We start from the raw sequence: 20,628 nt of genomic DNA on the forward strand, positions 1-20,628 counted from the left end.
AGGAAAAAAGAAAGTTGTTGTTGTTTTTAATCCGTCTTATTTCTTTGTAAAAGTTGCTGTGGCAATTTGCCTACTTATGGCTTTATAACTTCTCTGTAACTCTTTTTTTTTTTTTTTGTATTTCAAGAAAAATCCGCAACATTTCCAAATACAGCACACACATGCCCGTTTTACTCCTCAGGTTAGCGTGGTAGAAGCAATGCTGTGGTTGTTTAGTTTGTCCATGCTATTCTCTAGGACAGGAAGATGCTGTCCACGGCCCAGCAGATGTTACAGGACAGCCGCACTAAGATCGAGCTGCTCCGCATGCAGATCATCAAAGTCAGTCAAGCCAAAGACGGGGAGCGGGATGGTAAATATTACTACACATGTTCAGCTCTTGTCCTGACCGCATGCTCTCAGTATACACACTACGCAGTAATGAAATGCCAAATAAGAAGACAATCATCTCATTAGTTTAACGTTGAATGTAAACTTAAGGCACACCAATGGTAAATGGACTCCACTTATTTAGCGCTTTTCCCTGGTTTTTCACAGACTCAAAGCACTTTACATTGTTTTGTACACATTCACCCAATCACACACACATTCATACACCGATAGCAGCATTTCGACATGTGGCGGGGAGGCAGGGGATCGAACCTCCGATTCTGCACTCCAGAGGCGACCTCCTTACCCACTTCGCCTCTGCCGCCACAAGAGAAATGAATGTCAGTAATTTCACTTTAATTGACAGATTATTGCCCACCTCACACCAAACGACTTCTCATCTGATTTGACAGTCACAGACATATTTACGATGTCGGACTGAAATCTCGGGAGTCTTGCTGGAGTTGTGGCGTGCGCCTGTAATCTCAGTCGTTTGGTGTGAGTTGGTCAACTGACCCGATTTCAGCCAGTCTACTTCCCGTCTTGACATTCCTACAAAATTAAACAGGTTTGACACTTTAGGTTTTGCTCATGCAAATAGGGAAGTTAAATGATGTGAACACTGTCAACAACCAATGGGTGCACTCTCTCCAGCACCAAACACAACGCAGGAGGAGCGGCATTAGTCGCGACCTGTATCCGCTTTTGAGGCACTTTTTTCAGACACTTTTACCTAACAGCCTCGTCTGGAGAACCAGGCTGACAACTGCTCAACCGTAACACTTTACTGTCACATTTAGGGTTGGGAGTTAGAGTTATTGGAGGACGAGATCAGCAAATAAACCCAGCCAAATAACAACAGGATGTCCCCTGATCGGGTCTACAATATTGAATGAATTTTTTTGCCGTTTTTAACGTGATCAGGCATGACATTTACGTGATAAGGGCATAAGTTGTTGATATTAACTTAACACCCAGTCCATTTTACCTGCTAAAAGAAATATAGTCAATAAAAAGAAATCTAGTTGTAGTCTTGCAATATGAGCCCCCCCCCGGTCTTTGAAAATTCTCAGTCTGTGACGAAAAATTTAACATTAATGTTGCCTATAGTAAAGGCCTCGCAGTTCTTACTGTATCTGTTGTTAAATGTGCTGCTGATGCCTGGGTCTAACCTGCCCCCTCCCTCCCTCCCTCAGCCCCCCCTGTGAAGGGGATCAATGCTCTGGAGCTGCGCGTGGCTGAACTCATGCACCACATGCAGATAGAATCGGCCGTAGCAGAAGGAGCCAAGAATGTGGTGAGGCATCTGAGTGGGCGCAAAGTCCAGGACCGCCGCATCCTTTCAGAGGTGGGTACCAGCTGCATAGTTTCCAGTTATATACCAGGTATTAGTCTGATCCCACCACCGCACTTGTTTTTCACAGGAGTAAACAACCATGTTTATTCATCAGTTGTCAGTGAGGTGCTGACGTGCAGTCGTTCGCGCGGCAAATTATTAATGCACTCGCACCAGTGTGACTAGGTAAAATTCTTTACTCGCACAGTCCCAAAAAATGGTTGCAAATGCGACCATTTTGGTGGCAGCCTAGAGCCCTGGTAAAATTATATTTACACGATCTTTCTGTTAAAAAAATGGAGCCATACTGTGTTCCTGAAGAGTCTTGTGTGTCCTTCAGGCCCAGGCCCGCATGCAGGAGTCCTCTCAGAAGGTGGACTTGTTGCGTCTGTCCCTGGAGAGACGGCTGAGCGAGCTGCCTGTGGACCATCCCAAACACGCTGTTGTTAAGGAGGAACTCCTCCTGACCACCTCCCCTTCCTATGGCACACCACAGAGGCACAGCAACACTTCCTCCTCTTCCACTTCTTCATCCTCCTTTTTCAAACCAGCCAGTCTGACAGGTGGCTTATGATATATTTCAGTATACATATTCATTTAATGACATGGTTAATATGTCAATAGGACTTCTCACTAAAACATTTGCATGTTAATCCTCTAAAAGGTGCGCTAAGCCATTCTGGAGAATGTTTGTTGACAAAATCACTTTTTGGCAAATCAGTGAATATCTCCTCCCAATCTGCTTCCTGCCTGTACTGTGAGTGCACAGTGTTAATACACAGCCTAGGCTCTGTAAACTGTTGTGCAAACAAAGGTAATGTTAACAAAGGGGGCCCACCATAGCATGTAAACATGCCCGTTTACAGAGCCTTGGCTGTGTATTAACACCAGATTTATTTTCAGCGCACACACAGGAAGAAGATTATGAGGAGAAATTCACTGATTTGACAAAGTGATTTTGGCAACAAACACTCTCCAGAATTGCTTCCCCCACCTTTTTAAGTGAATGTTTTCCGTTAAAGGTTCTATACTAGGGTTGCTGAAATTTCCCGAAATGGCCCCTTTTCAAATCCCGGGATTTCAGAGCTCCTCACGGGATTTCCCGGGATTTCCCGTTGAAACCATTATTGCCCTTTAATACTACTTTAATGGGACTAAATCAATGCAAATAGATAAATAAATGCAGCAGAACAAGGCTATATTACATCACGTTTTATTTCTACTTAAATAACATGAAGAAAAGCCATTCAAATTAGGCAAAATATTTTCCAGAAGTTAAATAGGCCTATTGAAAACGGTGTTTTTATGAAGAAAATACGAAAAATGTTTCACAGAGGTTCAATATCAAAACATGGCCAAAAAACGGTGTTTGGCGAAAAATGTATTTCAAACAATCTATTTTTATTTCTATGAACAAAATCAGTTTAAATTGAATATTTTCCAAAGGATAGGCAAATAACAAAAAATGCACTACCGATTGCTCTTAACGTGTGAAATAAGACATGACAGAACTAACAGCCTATTCAAACTGACACGCTAAGCAAGATTACTTTCCAGCTTTCCTTTCTTTTACTTTCATGAAGTGTGACTTCAAGAAACACTGCTCAGCCTGTTTCTGAGCTTTGTCACGAACTGACACCGAGAACGCTCTTTCTTCCACGGACGTCGGCTGTATGGTGGAAAGTGCAGAGTAGACCTGCTGCAGGTGTTTGGGTCGCTCTTTGGTTGCCTCGAAGAGCGCAAACTCGTTTGAAATTATTTTGTGGAGGTCATTCCCATACCTCTGGTCTGGCTCGGGACATTGCATGCAGTCATTAGCCTCGTTCGACTTGGAGCCGTCTTGCTCAGACCTGCGCAACTATGAAGCCCGTCTTGCTGAGCGCACAACAAAAATGCTGTGCGCTCAGCAAGCCGAGCGTCATAATTGCGCAGGTCTGAGCAAGACGGCGACATCTCTAACGAGGCTAATGACTGCCTGCTGCAGATGTGCAGTAAGGCTCTGGGTCATCGTCTGCTCGCTTGGCTCTGGCTGATACGCATATTCTTGGGTATCATCAGACTCTTCCTCGGACACAGCACTTTCAGTATTGTAGAGGCGCTGGTATTTCGTATGTCTGCCTGTCTAAAAAATACATTTCACACAAAATATTGTGTAGCCTTTGTTTTATTCATTTTAGCTTATTAAAAAAAATATCCCCCCTCAAAAAAAACGAAAAAAAAAAAAAAAACGGGAGGACGGGTCCCGCGGCCAATTTCCGGTACTCCCGGACTGACTCATTTCACGGGAATCCCGAAATCCCGGGACCCGTCCAGCAACCCTATTCTATACTGACTGCTGACTGCCTTGCTTTCCCTCAGGTCGTCTGGAGGTGTGTTTGAAGGGCTGCCAGGACCTGTTGGAGTGTGTCCCGGGCCGGGGCCGCGTGTCCACCACTCCTGGAAGTCTGTCTGAACCAAAGTCTGTGAAGCTGAGAGGCAGCGGCCTATCAGGACGCAGCGCCAACAGCAAGACAACCAAGGCTGATGAGCTGTCCTGTGAGTCAACCCTCCACCTAGCCCGCCTCTTTTAACTCCCCAATACTACATGTTCAATTGGTCTTTATTAGTGACTGTATCCATGTAAAGGTGCAACCACCTCTAAATGTATGCTGTACCTTATTAATTGTGTATTTGTTTAACCTACTAATCCTACTAATGAATGATCCTGTTTTACTTTTCTTTCTTTCTGTTTCTCTGTATTTGTATAGAGCAAATGTTTCTATTGTATATCTTTGTCATTTTTATTGTAACATCAACCTGCCTAATGGACAGCAGATGGAAATTAGCCCCCGGGCTACAATCTGGCATATTTACGTGTACTGCTGTACATGTTCATTAATGTGCATTGTCCTGAAACAAATAAATCAATAAATGTGTGTCTTTGTGTTTGTGTCCCAGCGGAGATCAGCGTTGTTCTGAAGGTGGACAACAGCATCGTGGGGCGCACACACTGGAGACAGCTGCAGGGCAATGAGGCCTGGGGCCAGAGCTTCAGCATTGAACTGGAACGGGTCAGTACGCTTTGATTCAGCATGAACACTCCATTTACAACTCTGTTAATGCATCTCTCTTGACTGGGCTGCAGCTGACAGATCCTCCTTTGTCACTATGAAAGAGTTACTAATGCTTATCATTCAACTCAAATGTGTTGTTTCTTTAACCAGCCACTGTGCAGTCACCTAATCAATTTAAATTATATTCACAATCACATGCCTGTCTATCTAAATCTACATCTATATGGAAACTACGACAAATAGTGCAAAACCCCATTGGTTGCATACCACTGTTTGCTGTGAAATCATTTCAAATGTCATGTTTAAAAAAAAAGGAATCACTTTTATTGGGAATCACCATTTCTGACCCACACATTAACAAATGAGTGATCATAGCCAACAATGTGGCTCACTTTAGGGTATTACTATTATTATTTCTAAGCCTGATTGGATGACAGTTCATTTAACTGGGCTCCGACTGGAAGAAAGGTATCCACAATAACAGATGAATGACTTCTTTACTGATTTGAAAATTGCCTTTTTCCTACATGATACTCAGTGATGTATTTTGTTTTCATTATTTAAATGTATCTCTCTCTCTTTTTAGTTTCCCACATTGGCGCATTGAAATCTGGGAAAATCGCACGATAATTTGAAAGTCCAACAGTTGACTTGATAGACACTGATAGACGGTGCAGTGTGGTGTTAAACCAACCAGGCTATATGGTTGAGGAACAACAATGCAGAGCTCCCAGTCACAGTTTGTCCCTCACTGAAGCAGAGCAGCTAAGACTGTCTTTGATATTTATTAGTCGACCTCCTACTCTACTCATGTAATCCCACTGATAATCTTCTGACATCTGCTCTAATCTGCTTTGACCCACACATGCCTAACATCTAGGCTTAAAACAGGTTCTGATATTACATTGAACACCACCCCCCCCCCAACCCCCCAACCCCCCAGCTATCACACTCTGTCACAATGAGCCTTGATATTTTAGACTTAGACTTTAGACTTTATTGTCCCCAAGGGGAAATTCTTTTTCACTTCACAGTACAGTTATGGGCCGACCGACAATAGACAGATGGACAACTAACGCAACAAAATAAACATGCAGCATATACACAGAGTGGGACTGGGGGGTTTTATCTTGGATTTCTGCCTAGTGCTGCACAACAGGGACCTGTACCTGCGTCCAGAGCGTATAATGGTGAAGTGGCAGTTGAGTGGGTGTGAGTTGTCCTGTGCTATTGTAAATGCGATGCGTGAGATGCAACCTTGAGATTAAGCTCTGGCTGCATCTAATGATAATGCATCTTTTTTGAATGTCTGTTGTGTGCTGGTCGAAAGTGAGTTTATTGTCCAGTGTGAGTCCAAGTTATTTAAAGCTGTCAACTGTTTCAACTGTGTTGTTGTTGATGAGAGTGATGGGGTATCCATTATTATTTATTTAGCTTTGGCTACATTGAGATGGAGGAAGTCATGTGTGCACCATTGGGAGAAGTGTGTGACAGTGTTGTGGTAGTCTGATACAGAGTTATTGTCTGATAGGAGGGCGAGGATGGCAGTGTCGTCAGAGTATTTGAGCTAGGTGGTGGTGTGGGAGGGGCTGGTGCAGTTTAAAGGGCAACTAGCTGAATTTGACACACACGGGACAGTTTTTTGCTCCTAAAAACAGTTGTTTCATGTCTTCCCTTGCACATGGGAAGCTTTGTCAAATTTGAGTCAAATGACTTAAATGATGGGAGGGGCGCCCTTAGCTCAGTTGGTAGGGCGTCCCCTCCCCCGGGCATGGCCCAGCAGCAGACCCGGGTTCGATTCCCGCCCGCGGTCATTCTCTGCATTTCTCTCCCCTTTCTGCCCGATTTCACAACTATCTCTTCTCACTATCAATAAAGCATAAAAAATGCCAAAAAATATATTAAAAAAAAAAAAAAAAAAAGACTTAAATGATGTCATAGGGGTATATCTTGACTGTGACAGACTGAGGGTGTAGAGTAGGAGCATCCAGGGAGGGAGGGTGGTAATGTAAAGATGCTTCGGTTGCATCTCTGCCACCGCTGCCTTGTAAATGACCATTTGTTTTCTTGAGTCTGTAGCGTGAGTCCCAACAGCTTTAGCTGCCAGTACTAAATCACCAGAGTGACCCTGTGCAAAAGCTGTAAGAAGATCTCATTTATTTTGTCTTACAGCTGTGAGTCTTACAATTTATTTTTATTTTGACTGTTCCTCATCGACCGGTCCACCAAACAAACAAAAAAACAAAAAATAATATTACATTATTTTATTATTGAGACAATAACTGTTAACATGACATTATGAACACATGTAGTCTTTGTAAACTGTGTGTTGATGCAGTCAAGGGAGCTGGAGCTGGCTGTGTACTGGAGGGACTGGCGGGCTCTGAGCGGGCTGAAGTTCCTGCGTCTGGAGGACTTCCTGGACAACCGGCGCCACGGCTTGTGTCTCCAGCTGGAGCCTCAGGGCGTGCTCTTCATCGAGGTCTCTGCTCACATCTAGTGCCTACACACCACACGTCAAAACTACACCCAAACATCTCTCATTCAAACTTGACTTAAAGGCTCACAAATTCTGCGCTGTCTATGGCTGACCCTGCGCCATGACCCCCCTCCGAAGTGGAAAACTTGAGAGGGGATATGCGAAAAGACAAATTCCAATGTGTCCTGTGTACAATTGACTAACTTACTTACTATCAGTTCCACCTCAGCCCTGTAGAGGACTCACATTCAGCTGCTGTGTTCATGTACAGGTAACATTCATCAACCCTGTCATCGAGCGGCGCTCCAAACTCCAGAGGCAGAGGAGAATCTTCCCTAAAGAAAAAGGTAAGCAGCATTTATTCACCTCTCACCGTGTCACTTATGATTTGGTTTACACTGTTTGCATTATGAGATTGAGATTTGGTCTGTATTTTCTTCTGTCTCCTCCCAGGTAAAGACTTCCTGCGTGCCGCCCAGATGAACATGAACTTTGCCACGTGGGGCCGTCTGATGATGAGCATCCTGCCTCCCTGTAGCAACATGGAGCCCATGAGCCCTCCTCTAACAGGCCCTAACACCGGGGCCATAGCCTCCATCACCTCCCCACCACGGTACAGCCTCTGTCATCACCCAACACACCGCTAGCAAAGAGCTGCTTATCATGTCTATGCTTATCTTTGCTCTTTGACTTGAGGCAATGTCATGATATCTGAGACTAGAGAGATGTGACTTCAGTGGAGGGCTGATAGCAACATTCTCACTCACCTGTGTTCATAGTGAAGGGATTATTATTTTATCAAAGGATATATAAAATAATTTTTTATTTTAATTATTATTATTTTTTTTAACAAATACCATCCATCCAACGTATTGCTGTGAGAAGTCCCCAACACATTCTTCATTTGCTCCTGTGTTAAGATGTACTGCACATCTGAACCACTTTCAACACAACAGTATAAGCTTTCTGAGAGTTGATCATATGAAAAATAAGAAAAAATAAATAAAATTCAAACATTTAATATTTGAAATCAGTATATTTATAAAATATAAGGAGGAGTACTTTTTTTTTTTTAAGATTTTTTTTTTGGCATTTTTATGCTTTATTGATAGTGTAGAGACATAGTTGAAATGGGGCAGAGAGGGGAGTGACATGCAGAGAACGACCGTGGGCTGGAATCGAACCCGGGTCCGCTGCTGGCCGAGGTCCATGGGGGGGGACGCCCTACCAACTGAGCTAAGGGCGCCTCCAGGAGGAGTACTTCTAATTGTGCAAGAAAAAGAAAATAAGATATGTTTCAGACATAGTATGAAAAAAAGTATCAATAAAATAAATCGCTGTGGGAGCACGATGGCCGTCGGGAGTGAAACCATACGATGGGACTTCACACGGTGTTACCAGCTACAGAACCAAAACTTGAAAGGCAAATGTATAGAAGGTATTTAGTCTTAATTTGTTACTTTAGTTTATTCCCTAAAGGACATGTACTTCTCCATTTCTAAAGAAAGAAGTATTTCATATTGTGAGGGTCTGCATGGTGTTTGGCTGACTGGTTGAGTGTCTGTTTGGTTGTTGGAGATGCTTCTCAAAGAAATGTAGGAAAACATAAGTTCATGACTGAAGGCTATAAAATGATCCTAGCACGAGCAGCACAGCCATAAGACGGCCCTGACAGCAGCAGGGTGGCACTTTAATACTATTTAAATGAATAATAATGATAAATGTTCTTTGTTAAGCACTTTTCATTGTTAAAAACTGCTCAAACAAAATGTAAAAGGCTTTTTTCTCTTGTGGTTTTTCAGAGAACCTGCTGTTGTGAGTTTAAATTATGAGGACCAACCCGGAAGATCTCCACATCGCTCGAGGAAGAACACTAAAGACTCTCCAATGGTAAGCAGGCCAGACACTTTGTTTCACTGGCAAAGGCTTTTGACCAGGAGAATAGCTGTACTGAGGCTAATGGCAATGGAAGAGTGTATGATGTGAAAGCTAAGGTCATCAACTAGAACAGTGCATTCCCTCCATCTCTTATGTTTATTCTGCTTTCTATCTCAGGGCTGATTTAAAAAAATATATATTTTATTATATTTTTCTATTATTTTTCATTGAGTGTGACAATTGATCTGTGTTGTCTGTTCACCCCTGCAGAAGAACCATTCTCCTGGTGAGAACATGAGCCCAAAGCCTAAGAGACAACCCTCCATCCATCCCTCCCTACAGTGAGTCAGACCTGTGTGCAAACTTAGGTTTTTTTTGGGGGGGGGTGGTTGTTTGGAATGATAGTTCTGGTCATGCTATCAATTTGAAATGCTTTCTTTTATATATTATTTTCTGTATTAGCCCAAACAGATTGAACATATACTGTGTATATATAAATATAGTTTAACCTTGGTGAAGGTAACAATTCACATGAAGTAACCCTCAAGATACTGAAAGTCAAAGTATTTCTACACCTGTGTCCTCCCATGCAGCGGGGACGGAAGACTTCAGATGGAAGACTTCAACTGTATTTCTGTCCTGGGAAGAGGTCACTTTGGAAAGGTACACCTCTACCTGTTCTACCTGCTGGCTCCCCTCTCTACTCTAGAAGGAAGGCATTATGTTTCAAATCAAATATATGAAGGTGAATATGCAAACATGTCTCTGGTTCTCCTGTGCCTGATCCCAGGTGCTGCTAGCAGAATACAAGAAGTCAGGCAAACTGTTTGCCATCAAAGCCCTGAAGAAAGGTGACATAGTGACACGGGATGAGGTGGACAGGTGAGCTTTCACACCTGCAGTGTTTGGTTCCATTTCAAACTGTTTCCCTCTTTGCTGCGATTAGTTTGCCCAAGTGAGAAGACGTACTAAAAGCAGACCAAACAAGCGTACCGAGGGGGGTTTGATCATCTGATACATTTATATTTGAACAGTTTTTTTACTTGAAGATGTTATCCGTTGTTTCTAGTGGCCGTAACTGTAGTTGCAGGCACTTCTGGGCCAGAGTTTCTATCAAAACAGAACGTTATTGACTGTATGAAGTCAATTGAAGTCAGTAGATTGTCAGTTCTTACCTGCACACTGTTTCTCTGTGTGTTCTGATCCAACATTGTGACCCAGAAGTTATGACAAGTACAGCCAGAGAGAGTCTGTATCACTACAGCCGTTGGCACTCGGCAGCACAACACTCGCCCAGACATGCATGCTGCGTTTGATGTACGTGGGACATCGGGAACTTCAGAGACAGCAGCACACACAGCGTGCAGAAAGAACCTCTCATTAATTTTGAAAATGTGGGACCTAGGACCATGTCTTATACAAACCATAGACTGTATATAAAAGATACAAACAAAAATAAACAAACTAACAGATGTACTGGAACACAAACAGGTCTGAACTCAGTACTACTGAGTCTGAAGCTCCCATGTCCTGAGTAAAAGAACACACCGCTGCAGCGTGGTTAATAAGACATAGCCCCTCTGATAGTATAACAGAGCAAAGCAGCAAATACAGGCTCTCTGTGGGTCATATGCTCAATCAGCATTAACTCACTATGTGATAGATAGGAACTTAAAAGACAATAACAATGTTAATGCGACAGATGACATCTTTAACAAGTGAAGGTGTTTTGCTATAGAATAATGATTTCAAATGTGTCATATAGTTCTAGCTGAATAGATCAAGGCATGTTTGGAAAAGGGGTTTGGGGTTAAACGTGTCTGTCTGTCTGTCTGTGTCTGTCTGTCTGTCTGTCTGTCTGTCTGTCTGTCTGTCTGTCTTGTCTTCAGCCTGATCTGTGAGAAGAGGATCTTTGAAGTGATCAACACGTCCAGACATCCCTTCCTGGTCAACCTTCACGGCTGCTTCCAGACAGCAGAGCATGTGTGTTTTGTGATGGCCTACTCTCCAGGAGGAGACCTCATGACACACATCCACACCAGCATCTTCACTGAGCAGCAGAGCCGGTTAGCCTCCAACACTGACATACAGCACACATACAGCATGTTAACCATTAAAGAGGACCTATTATACTACTTTTCTGGTCTTAATTTCTTGTTTTACACTGCTATAGAGCAACCTGACACGAATCACATCACAAAAAACTATGTAGATTTTCGGGAAGCTCTTTCTCTTATTTTGGCGATCCAGCACATCCTGTCAACACTTGAGTGTGTGTGCTTCGGCAATCTCCGCTCCCTCCGCCTGTGCATCGGCCATCTCCGCTACCCTCCCCCCCCTCCTGCAAACCCCACTCCGTTGTGATTGGTTACCTTCCTTCCGGAACACTTTCAGTGGCGGGAAGCGCGACCATGGACCTATAAGGGCGCGAGGCAGACGCGAACAGGGAAGTGACAGCATTACCATACATGGAAACATCCGCGTGGTCACGTCACAAATTTTTATGCGACGTCACAAATTATGAAAGGGTAGACCGCTTTGAAGACGTGACTTCTCGACTGGCTAGAATAGTGTTTAGTGCTCTGCACAGACACCCCAGACGGTCAGCAGGGAATACGTCGAAATGCATGCAAGTCATTATTTGATAATTTAGTATGGTTAAGCATGACTATGAATCATCATAACAACGTTTATAGGTCATAAAAGTCAAAAAGCATCATAGGTCCTCTTTAAGCATCACTTCAGGACCTAGTGACTCTCCATTCATTTAACGTTGTTAAAGGTTCAGTAAGCGGAATGGTCAGTTTAGCTAACTTCCTGTCACTGACTGCAGTTAGCAGTCCCCTCCCTCGTCACCACATTAATGCACTGCGGTCTTCAAGCAGAGAGTTATCTAGCATCATCTCAGATCTGTAAGTGCTATAAAACATGATTTAAAAGCATCAAAACAGACGTAGGGAAGGATTCTTACCTGCTCCGCCATTGTAGGCGCATAAACATTCACCCATCTGTCTCTGCGAGTGCATCGTCAGTGAGACGGGTGCCTGTTTGTAGCGTTCTCTCTTCTGATTGGTTATCAGTAGTGGGATCCCAGAAAAGTTTATTTGCCAATTACATGCAGAGCGGGTGAGTGAGAGATCGGAGTTATGAAACACACACACTATATAAGTGACCACTGTATGAAAATGGAGCCATTTAACACGTTTGTTAACATAAATATATCGCTAAGTCGGACTCCATTGGAAAATGCAAATGTTTTAATTGATCGTGTGTATTTCACAATTTCAGTCAAGTATCGAGCTTGTATTTTGCCCTGTGTGTTATGTTGTGACTGTGTACTGCTGTCCATCCAGGTCTCTCTTGCAATAAGACAAACCTGGTTCTATAAAGGAAATAATAATAATAATAATAATAATACTACGTCCATCTCTCTTTTTTCAGGTTTTATTCATCATGTGTGCTGCTTGGTCTGGAGTTTCTCCACCAACACCACATAGTATACAGGTGAGTGCTTGTAGCAGCTTTCTTCAGTGTTAACAGTATTACCTAACAGCTTGCTTCAGTGTTAACAGTATTACCTAACAGCTTGCTCCATGGTAGAAGCATACAGCATAGAGCTCAATGTGTTCCTGTGTTCCTGTGTCAGGGATCTGAAGCTGGACAATCTGCTAATGGATGGAGATGGTTTTGTCAAGATAGCAGACTTTGGCTTGTGCAAAGAAGGTAAGATCCTACGTCTATTAAAAAGTCCTAATGTATGTGGTGTGAGGTATTGGCCCCAAGTAAAAGAACTATTGACTGGCATTAGAGATGGTTTGCTGAATCTCAGAAGCACTCTATGCTATTCTTTTTCAATGTAAAAAAAAGGCATTGTGGGTTCCATATAGTGTATTTTGAAAGTTTTTTAGTGTGCTTGGAATGTTAACACATATTCTTGTTGTGGTCTACTGTACATTATTTTAGTAGATTTCTATTTCAATTGCACATCAAAGTCTGTAAATGGAAAAAACAAACAAAGCTTGTGTTGGCAGCAGAGTGAGTAATCACTGTGAAATACAGTGGCTTGCAAAAGTATTCATACCCCTTGAACTTTTCCACATTTTGTCATGTTACACCCATACAAGTAATTTTATTTTATTGGGATTTTTTGTGATAGACCAACACAAAGTTGCGCATAAGTGTGAAGTGGAATGAAAATTATAAATATTTTTCTAATTTTTTAAGAAATATAAAACTGAAAAGTGTGGCGTGCAAAAGTATTCATACCCCTTTACTCTGATCCCCCTAAATAATATCCAGTGCAACCAATTGCCTTCAAAAGTCACTTAATTAGTAAATAGAGTCCATCTGTGTGTAATCTAATCTCAGTATAAATGCAGCTGTTCTGTGACGGCCTCAGAGCTTTGTTAGAAGTGAACAAACCAACACAAGGCTCTCAACAAACAGCATCATGAAGACTAAGGAACACGCAAAACAGGTCAGGGATAAAGTTGTGGAGAAATTTAAAGAAGGGTTAGGTTATACAAAGATATCCAAAGCTTTAAACATGTCTCGTAGCACTGTTCAGTCCATAATATCCAAATGGAAAGAGTATGGCACATCTGGAAATCTACCAAGAAGTGGCCGTCCACCTAAACTGGCAGGCCGGGCAAGGAGGGCATTGGTCCGAGAAGCATTCAAGAGGCCCATGGTTACTCTGGAGGAGCTGCAGAGATCAACAGCTCAGGTGGGAGAATCTGTCCACAGGACAACTATAAGCCGTACACTCCACAAATCAGGCCTGTATGGGAGAGTGGCAAGAAGAAAGCCATTGTTGAAAAAAAATCATAAAAAGGCCCGTTTGCAGTTTGCCAAAGGCCATGTGGGGGACACAGCAAACATGTGGAGGAAGGTGCTCTGGTCGGATGAGACCAAAATTGAACTTTTTGGCCTGAATGCAAAACGCTATGTATGGCGGAAAACTAACACTGCACATCACCCTGAACACACCATCCCCACTGTGAAATATGGTGGTGGCAGCATCATGCTGTGGGGATGCTTTTCTTCAGCAGGGACAGGGAAGCTGGTCAGAATTGATGGGAAGATGGATGGAGCCAAATATAGGGCAATCTTGGAAGAAAACCTGCTGGAGTCTGCTAAAGACTTGAGACTGGGGCGGAGGTTCACCTTCCAGCAGGACAACGATCCTAAACATACAGCCAAAGCTACAAAGGAATGGTTTAGGTCAAAGCATATTCATGTTTTAGAATGGCCCAGTCAAAGCCCAGACCTAAATCCAATTGAGAATCTCTGGAAAGACTTGAAAATTGCTGTTCACAGACGCTCTCCATCCAATTTGACTGAGCTCGAGCTTTTTTGCAAAGAAGAATGGGCAAAAATATCAGTCTCTAGATGTGCCAAGCTGGTAGAAACATACCCCAAAAGACTTGCAGCTGTAATTGCAGCAAAAGGTGGTTCTACAAAGTATTAGCTCAGGGGGTATGAATACTTTTGCACGCCACACTTTTCAGTTTTTTATTTGTAATTTTTTTTTAAAACAATTTATAATTTTCATTTCACTTCACAATTATGCCCCACTTTGTGTTGGTCTATGACATGAAATCCCAATAAAATAAATTTACGTATGTGGTTGTAACATGACAAAATGTGGAAAAGTTCAAGGGGTATGAATACTTTTGCAAGGCACTGTATGTGTGTGTTGATGTAAGTCCTGTGTAAGTGGTGGTAGGATGGCCTAGAGGAAAGGTGGCCGACCAGTAACCATGAGGTCGTTGGTTCGATCCCCGGCACTGGACAGGAGGGTGTTAGTTGTAAAACTAGCAGAGGCTGGTATTACATCTACGGTGCCCACCATCTCTACCATTGTGTCCTTGAGCAAGACACTTAACCTAAAACTGCTCCAGAGGCGCTGTACTGCAGCTGACCCTGCGCTCAAAGTGTGGTAACTTGAGAGGGGATATGCGAAAATACAAATTTTAATTTAACCATTGACTAATAAAGTAACTTAAAGGAATACTTCACCCATACGGAACCGGCGTTCTATCATTATAAAATAACTATTATAATATAATGAATGAGGTTTTTCTTCCCTCAGTCTTCCCTTGGCCCAGCTGTCCTGTTAATCCTAGCCCTTACTGTGATGTCACAGTAAGGAAACTGTAGGGTTAGACAGTGAGACCATAGAACACTCTTTCTGCCTTTTCTCAGGCTAAGATGATACGATTTCAATTTTTTTTGCACATTTATACTAAATAGGATCTCCGAGTTCAATACACCTTCATGTTCCATCCGGTGTAGTAGGCCTTTAACTTAAGTCCTGCTGCTGTGTGTGTAGGTATGGGCCACGGGGATCGCACCTCCACATTCTGTGGCACTCCAGAGTTCCTGGCTCCGGAGGTGCTGACGGACAACAACTACACCCGCAGTGTGGACTGGTGGGGGCTGGGCGTCCTCATCTATGAGATGCTGGTGGGGGAGGTCAGTATGCACCACTTTCTATATGCCTCCTATCCACCGAGCAGTGCGGTTAGGCACGCATTTCTTTGCGTTTCGACTGTAAGAAGTTTGGGAAAGGTACCAAAATAAGCAAACCATACCATACCTATTGTCGTCACCCATCCATGGGGTACCAAGCCGTCCAAAAGGGCCCCAAAAGGAGCTGGAGCTACACACTGCAGTCCGTTGATTGGTCGAGAGAATAATTTCCATGCGAGAGATAAACCGCAATATTGGGCACAAGTGAAGAGTATAGTTTTGAGAAAAATGTGGCCCAGCACTTTAGGATGCAAATGAGCTCGGGCACAGAACAGATGGCCTAGTGTGAGTGTGCCCTTACTGTTCCTTAACCAAACAGTGCTGTTTATACTATCTATGGCTGTGCCTAACCTCACTGTGATGCTCTGTGGATACCAGGCATTCGTGTCCCCGTGACTGACTGGTTTGACGTCCTTAATATTTTAATTCCTACAGAGTGATCTGGTTTTTAGGTTAACCCTGACTAGTTAGTGAAGTGCCATTTCACAGAGCTTCTCTCCTATCTCTCACAGTAGAAGAGCATTTGGAAGCGTTCTCATTGAGGTCATTGAAGACAACAGGGACAATTATAGGGAACACAAACTGGTTCAGTGAACATGTGTGCATGAGATGATTGCTTTCAGTGTAAACAATTGACAGTAAAAAATAATAGGCCAACCTCTTATTCACTGTAGAGAAGCACACATCCACTATTTTACAGTCCGATCTGATTCTGATATGTGGGTAATGGATATAATACAGATACTGTCCCATATCATTATTATTCTACATTTCTTTGTTGGACGTGATGTTATGTGTAATGTTAGGAAGGCTTAAGCAACACATCAGAACACAACATCAGAACTCAACTTTCAAATTGCTAAATTCTAATATTAATTTGTGCTAGTTCACATAGCTGTGGTCTGAACATTTTCATTTCTTTCATTGTTAGTTTAGATTTATAAAATAAATAAATAAATGGAGTCGTCAGTCAGATATCAGATATGTTCAGCCATATGGTACCTGATGGGGAGTCGGATCGGCCCCGTCCTGAGTTCACTTGAAACAATAGAAACAGGGACAACACACAGCATCATCACAAGCCTGATTTGGGACAACAAAGCTATCTTGCTAAGCAAATATTAGATACGTATGTTATTTAAGCTTCTAAACATTGTATATAAGTGCTTATGAACTTCTAAACATACATAGACCTACTTAAGCAAACTTAAACGTCAGTTAGGCCTACACACCAGAGTATGCTGGTGCACAAACAAGCTCTGTAGTAGATTTTGGTGATTAAAAATTAATTCAATAAAAAAACAACTTCAAGTCTATCGTCCATTTTGTTTGTTTATTTCCGACCGGAGCGCTTGAATGCGACTGTCGTACACGACTACACAAGTGGGAAGAACCGGCTTATTTCAGATGAGCACATGAAGGCAACATTAGCACCAGATGGAACAGAGTTTTGTAGAGTTGTACTAAGTTTATAATAAAAATATTAATACATATTAAAATCAGCATATAAAATATGTAATATAACTATGTAAAAAATAATAATAATAATTTGTAGTGTTTGTGCTTGTCTGTGTGTGTGCTGTCAGTCTCCTTTCCCAGGTGACGATGAGGAGGAAGTGTTTGACAGCATAGTGAACGATGAGGTGCGCTACCCTCGCTTCCTCTCTCCACACGCGGTCTCCCTCATCCAGAAGGTCGGCCTCCTTTACCACCCAGGGGAATGTCTCTCAAGTCCAACATGAACCTGATGAATTGTGTTGTGTTAATGCTGTGTGGGTTCCTCCCCTCTCTGTGTGTGCTAGCTGCTGCAGAAGAATCCAGAGATGAGACTGGGATCAGGAGAAGAAGACGCTTCACCCATCAAAAGACACAAATTCTTCCAGGTCTCATTTACTTTATTGACTTTTTTTCATTTATAATTAAAGGTGCACGCAGACATTCAGGAGAATGTTTGTTGTCAAAATATTTTAAAAATCATCAGTGAATATCTCCTCTCGATCCGCTGCCTGTCTTGTACTGTGGCTCTGTGAACTAGTATGTAAACAAAGGGGGTCTCCATAGGTAGCAACATGCTCTTTTATAGAGCCTATTATTAACATTAGATTGTTTTTTTCACTGCACACACAGTGCGGACAGGTTCATGAGGAGGTATCCACTGATTTTGACAAAGTGATTTTTGATAACGAGCATTCTCCAAAATTGCTGACTCCACCTTTTTAAAGCATTATGATTTCAATCAATCAATCGATCCATATGTCCATGTGATGTCATTGTTGTTAAAGGTTCAGTAAGTGGAATTGTCAGTTTAGCTAACTTCCTGTCAGTGACTGCAGTTAGCAGTCCCCTCCCTCGTCCCTACGTCACCACATTAATGCACTGCGGTCTTCGAGCAGCGAGTTATCTAGCATCATCTCAGATCCATAAGTGTGATAAAACATAATAAAAACATTTACGGCATAGTGTGTTACCAATGGTTTTCTTGGTGACTTGGTCCCAGCTGCTTTGGGATCATAAACAGCTTGTCGCCAATGGTCTTGTAGTCTGTTCCGGCCTTGTGCAGGTCTACAATCTTGTCCCTAATGTTCTTAGACAGCTCTTTGGTCTTGCCCATGATGGAGATGTTGGAGTTTGATTTATTGACTCTGTGGACAGGTGTCTTTTATACAGGTAACAAGTTGAGACAGGTGTGTTTTATACAGGGAACTAGTTGAGATTAGGAATACCTTTTTAAAGCACAAGGACTAATCTGTGGGAGCTAGAATCCTTTATGGTTGGTAGTAGGGGATCAAATACTTATTTCACTCAATGAAATGCAAAATAATTTATATATATTTTTTTTAATGTGATTTTCTGGATTTTCTTTTTGATATTCTCTGTATCACTGTTAAAATAAACCTAGCTTTAAAATGATAGACTGCTCATTTCTTTGTAAGTGGGCAAACTTACAAAATCGGTGAGTATCAAAAGCGATTTAACACTTGTATTAACATAAATAAATGGGTTCCCTTTACCAGGAGATGGACTGGGCCGCTCTCCTTTCCAAGAAGCTGAAGCCTCCGTTCCTGCCGGTGATCAGAGCGCCGGAGGACGTCAGTAACTTTGACGAGGAGTTCACTAAGCTGCAGCCCGTGCTCACTCTGCCACGCACAGCCTGTGTCCTCACCGCACAGCAGCAGGACATCTTCAATGACTTTGACTTCTCCTTCATCAGTTGACCAATGGGATTCAGCCTCTTGTGATTGACAGCTCCTGTTTATAGAGTACTGTACTTTTTTTTAATTGGCCATTAAGCTCTAAGAGTCCCGCCCACACTTCCACATTTCCAGGTGCACATCATCATCACGGCAAACAATGCACCATACAATATCTCAAACTAAAGAGTCAGTTCTTAGGAAAATCAGCCACCGAGTTGCACTCCACTGAACATTTTCTCGCCGGGGTCTGATGCATTTAATATTTTAACTTGGATTGTATGTCAAATTAATGTTGTTTCATTTGTACTGTTAAAACATCCAGATCAAAAGGCTGAAAAAGCACCTTTTTTTATATCCTCTTAAATCACCAGTGCAATGATGAGTTTATGCTTGTGAATTGATTTTTTTATATATATACTGTATATATACAAATGGACATTGTGCCAGGTTATGTTCCGTCTATCCAAAGTTCTAAATTGTAAATATTTGTAATCTTAATGAAGAAGAATTAAATCTGAAGACCAAAGCATTGAATATACCTCCTGCCAGAACAACCATAATTCGTCCATGTGTTTGAAATCCACTGAAAATGGCCGACCAGTTGATTGAAGTTCTTCCATATAGATAAGTGTACGTTAATACCATCATGAAGAGTGTGCTTGTATAGGAAAGAATCAGCCTGTATGAAGGAACATCTGAATGAATAAATGTTAATCTGCTGGACTTTAAATATACCAGGAAAGTCTTCATCAAACCTTTATTGATGTGTACACAGTCATTTCAAATAAGTAAAAACAAACAGTATTGCATTATAATTAGTACACAACATGAATAATGTTTAAATTCATAGAAATCTGGAGCGCTCACCGATAATGACTGGGTCCAATAGGAGGGAATGTGCATTTTGTCAAACTACTGCTGTACATTATATTCAACATCACATTTTATTGCTGTATGAAAAGGTAACTCTATTGCACAGGGAAAGCTCCAATACAAATACCAAACAATGTATTGCACTCAAAGCTCTCTACTTACTCTTAAGCTACCATTCCACAGTACTCTCCCACTTACTCCAATAAAACATACAAAATTCTAAAAGACATTTTCAGGTTCCAAAATAGTTTAAAAAAGTATATACAATATAAAATAGCTTGTAATGCTGTTAATTGATAGTCAAACACATCCTGTACATCATGTTAGGATTTACAATGCTAGGAACAATACAGTACACTTTAACATCTTAGTTTAATATTTGCAATCAAACAAAAAAAATAACACTTCAACTAACAGCTATTTTTTTAAATCAGACTAAAGCAAGCGAGTGGATCTCAATAAATATGACTCGGCAATGACATCACATTAAATGAAAAAAGGGAATCAGACTTTCTACATTAGAAAAATGAATTGTTTTCCTTTAAAATTGATGAAGATTGTCTACACAAGCACCTAAAACAAGAATAGTCTGAATCAAATGTTTATTCAATACATGACGTGTTCAAAAGTAAACTAAAGCGTTAATTAACAGTCCATTAGGTTCATGGTAAGACACATAACTGATAGAGTGCCGGACACAGGGTGGATGTGTGTGTGTGGGCTTCATCAATAGCTTCTAAAATAGAAAGGTCAATATAAAGTGGGAAATGCTGTACTTTAATACTTGTAAACAGTTGTTAGGATGTGGGGCTGCGCTGCTGGTAACCAGTTGTTCACATAGAGATAATCTGTTCAGGACTAGGGGAAAAGAAAGAGGAAAACGTGCTATGGGACGACATAACAAGACAATAA

At 41.9% G+C, this 20,628-nt stretch overlaps 1 protein-coding gene across 1 annotated transcript in view; it reads left to right on the forward strand.

The window, feature by feature from the left end:
• Positions 1-19,495, forward strand: part of pkn3 (protein kinase N3) — a 39,350-nt gene extending 19,855 nt beyond the window's left edge. The window contains exons 4-22 of the mRNA XM_080047074.1: positions 238-352; positions 1,566-1,717; positions 2,046-2,268; positions 4,064-4,240; positions 4,643-4,755; positions 7,097-7,240; positions 7,509-7,584; positions 7,691-7,850; positions 9,040-9,127; positions 9,386-9,456; positions 9,709-9,778; positions 9,906-9,997; positions 11,005-11,181; positions 12,557-12,619; positions 12,762-12,838; positions 15,450-15,592; positions 17,236-17,343; positions 17,452-17,532; positions 18,664-19,495. Of these exons, the coding sequence (XP_079903200.1) occupies positions 238-352; positions 1,566-1,717; positions 2,046-2,268; positions 4,064-4,240; positions 4,643-4,755; positions 7,097-7,240; positions 7,509-7,584; positions 7,691-7,850; positions 9,040-9,127; positions 9,386-9,456; positions 9,709-9,778; positions 9,906-9,997; positions 11,005-11,181; positions 12,557-12,619; positions 12,762-12,838; positions 15,450-15,592; positions 17,236-17,343; positions 17,452-17,532; positions 18,664-18,864 (2,331 nt within the window). The 3' untranslated portion in view covers positions 18,865-19,495. The remainder of the gene's footprint in view (positions 1-237; positions 353-1,565; positions 1,718-2,045; positions 2,269-4,063; positions 4,241-4,642; positions 4,756-7,096; positions 7,241-7,508; positions 7,585-7,690; positions 7,851-9,039; positions 9,128-9,385; positions 9,457-9,708; positions 9,779-9,905; positions 9,998-11,004; positions 11,182-12,556; positions 12,620-12,761; positions 12,839-15,449; positions 15,593-17,235; positions 17,344-17,451; positions 17,533-18,663) is intronic.
• The last annotated feature ends 1,133 nt before the right edge of the window (positions 19,496-20,628 follow it).

The sequence above is a fragment of the Ammodytes marinus genome (genome assembly GCF_949987685.1).
Source record: "Ammodytes marinus genome assembly, chromosome: 18".
NCBI lineage: Eukaryota > Metazoa > Chordata > Actinopteri > Uranoscopiformes > Ammodytidae > Ammodytes > Ammodytes marinus.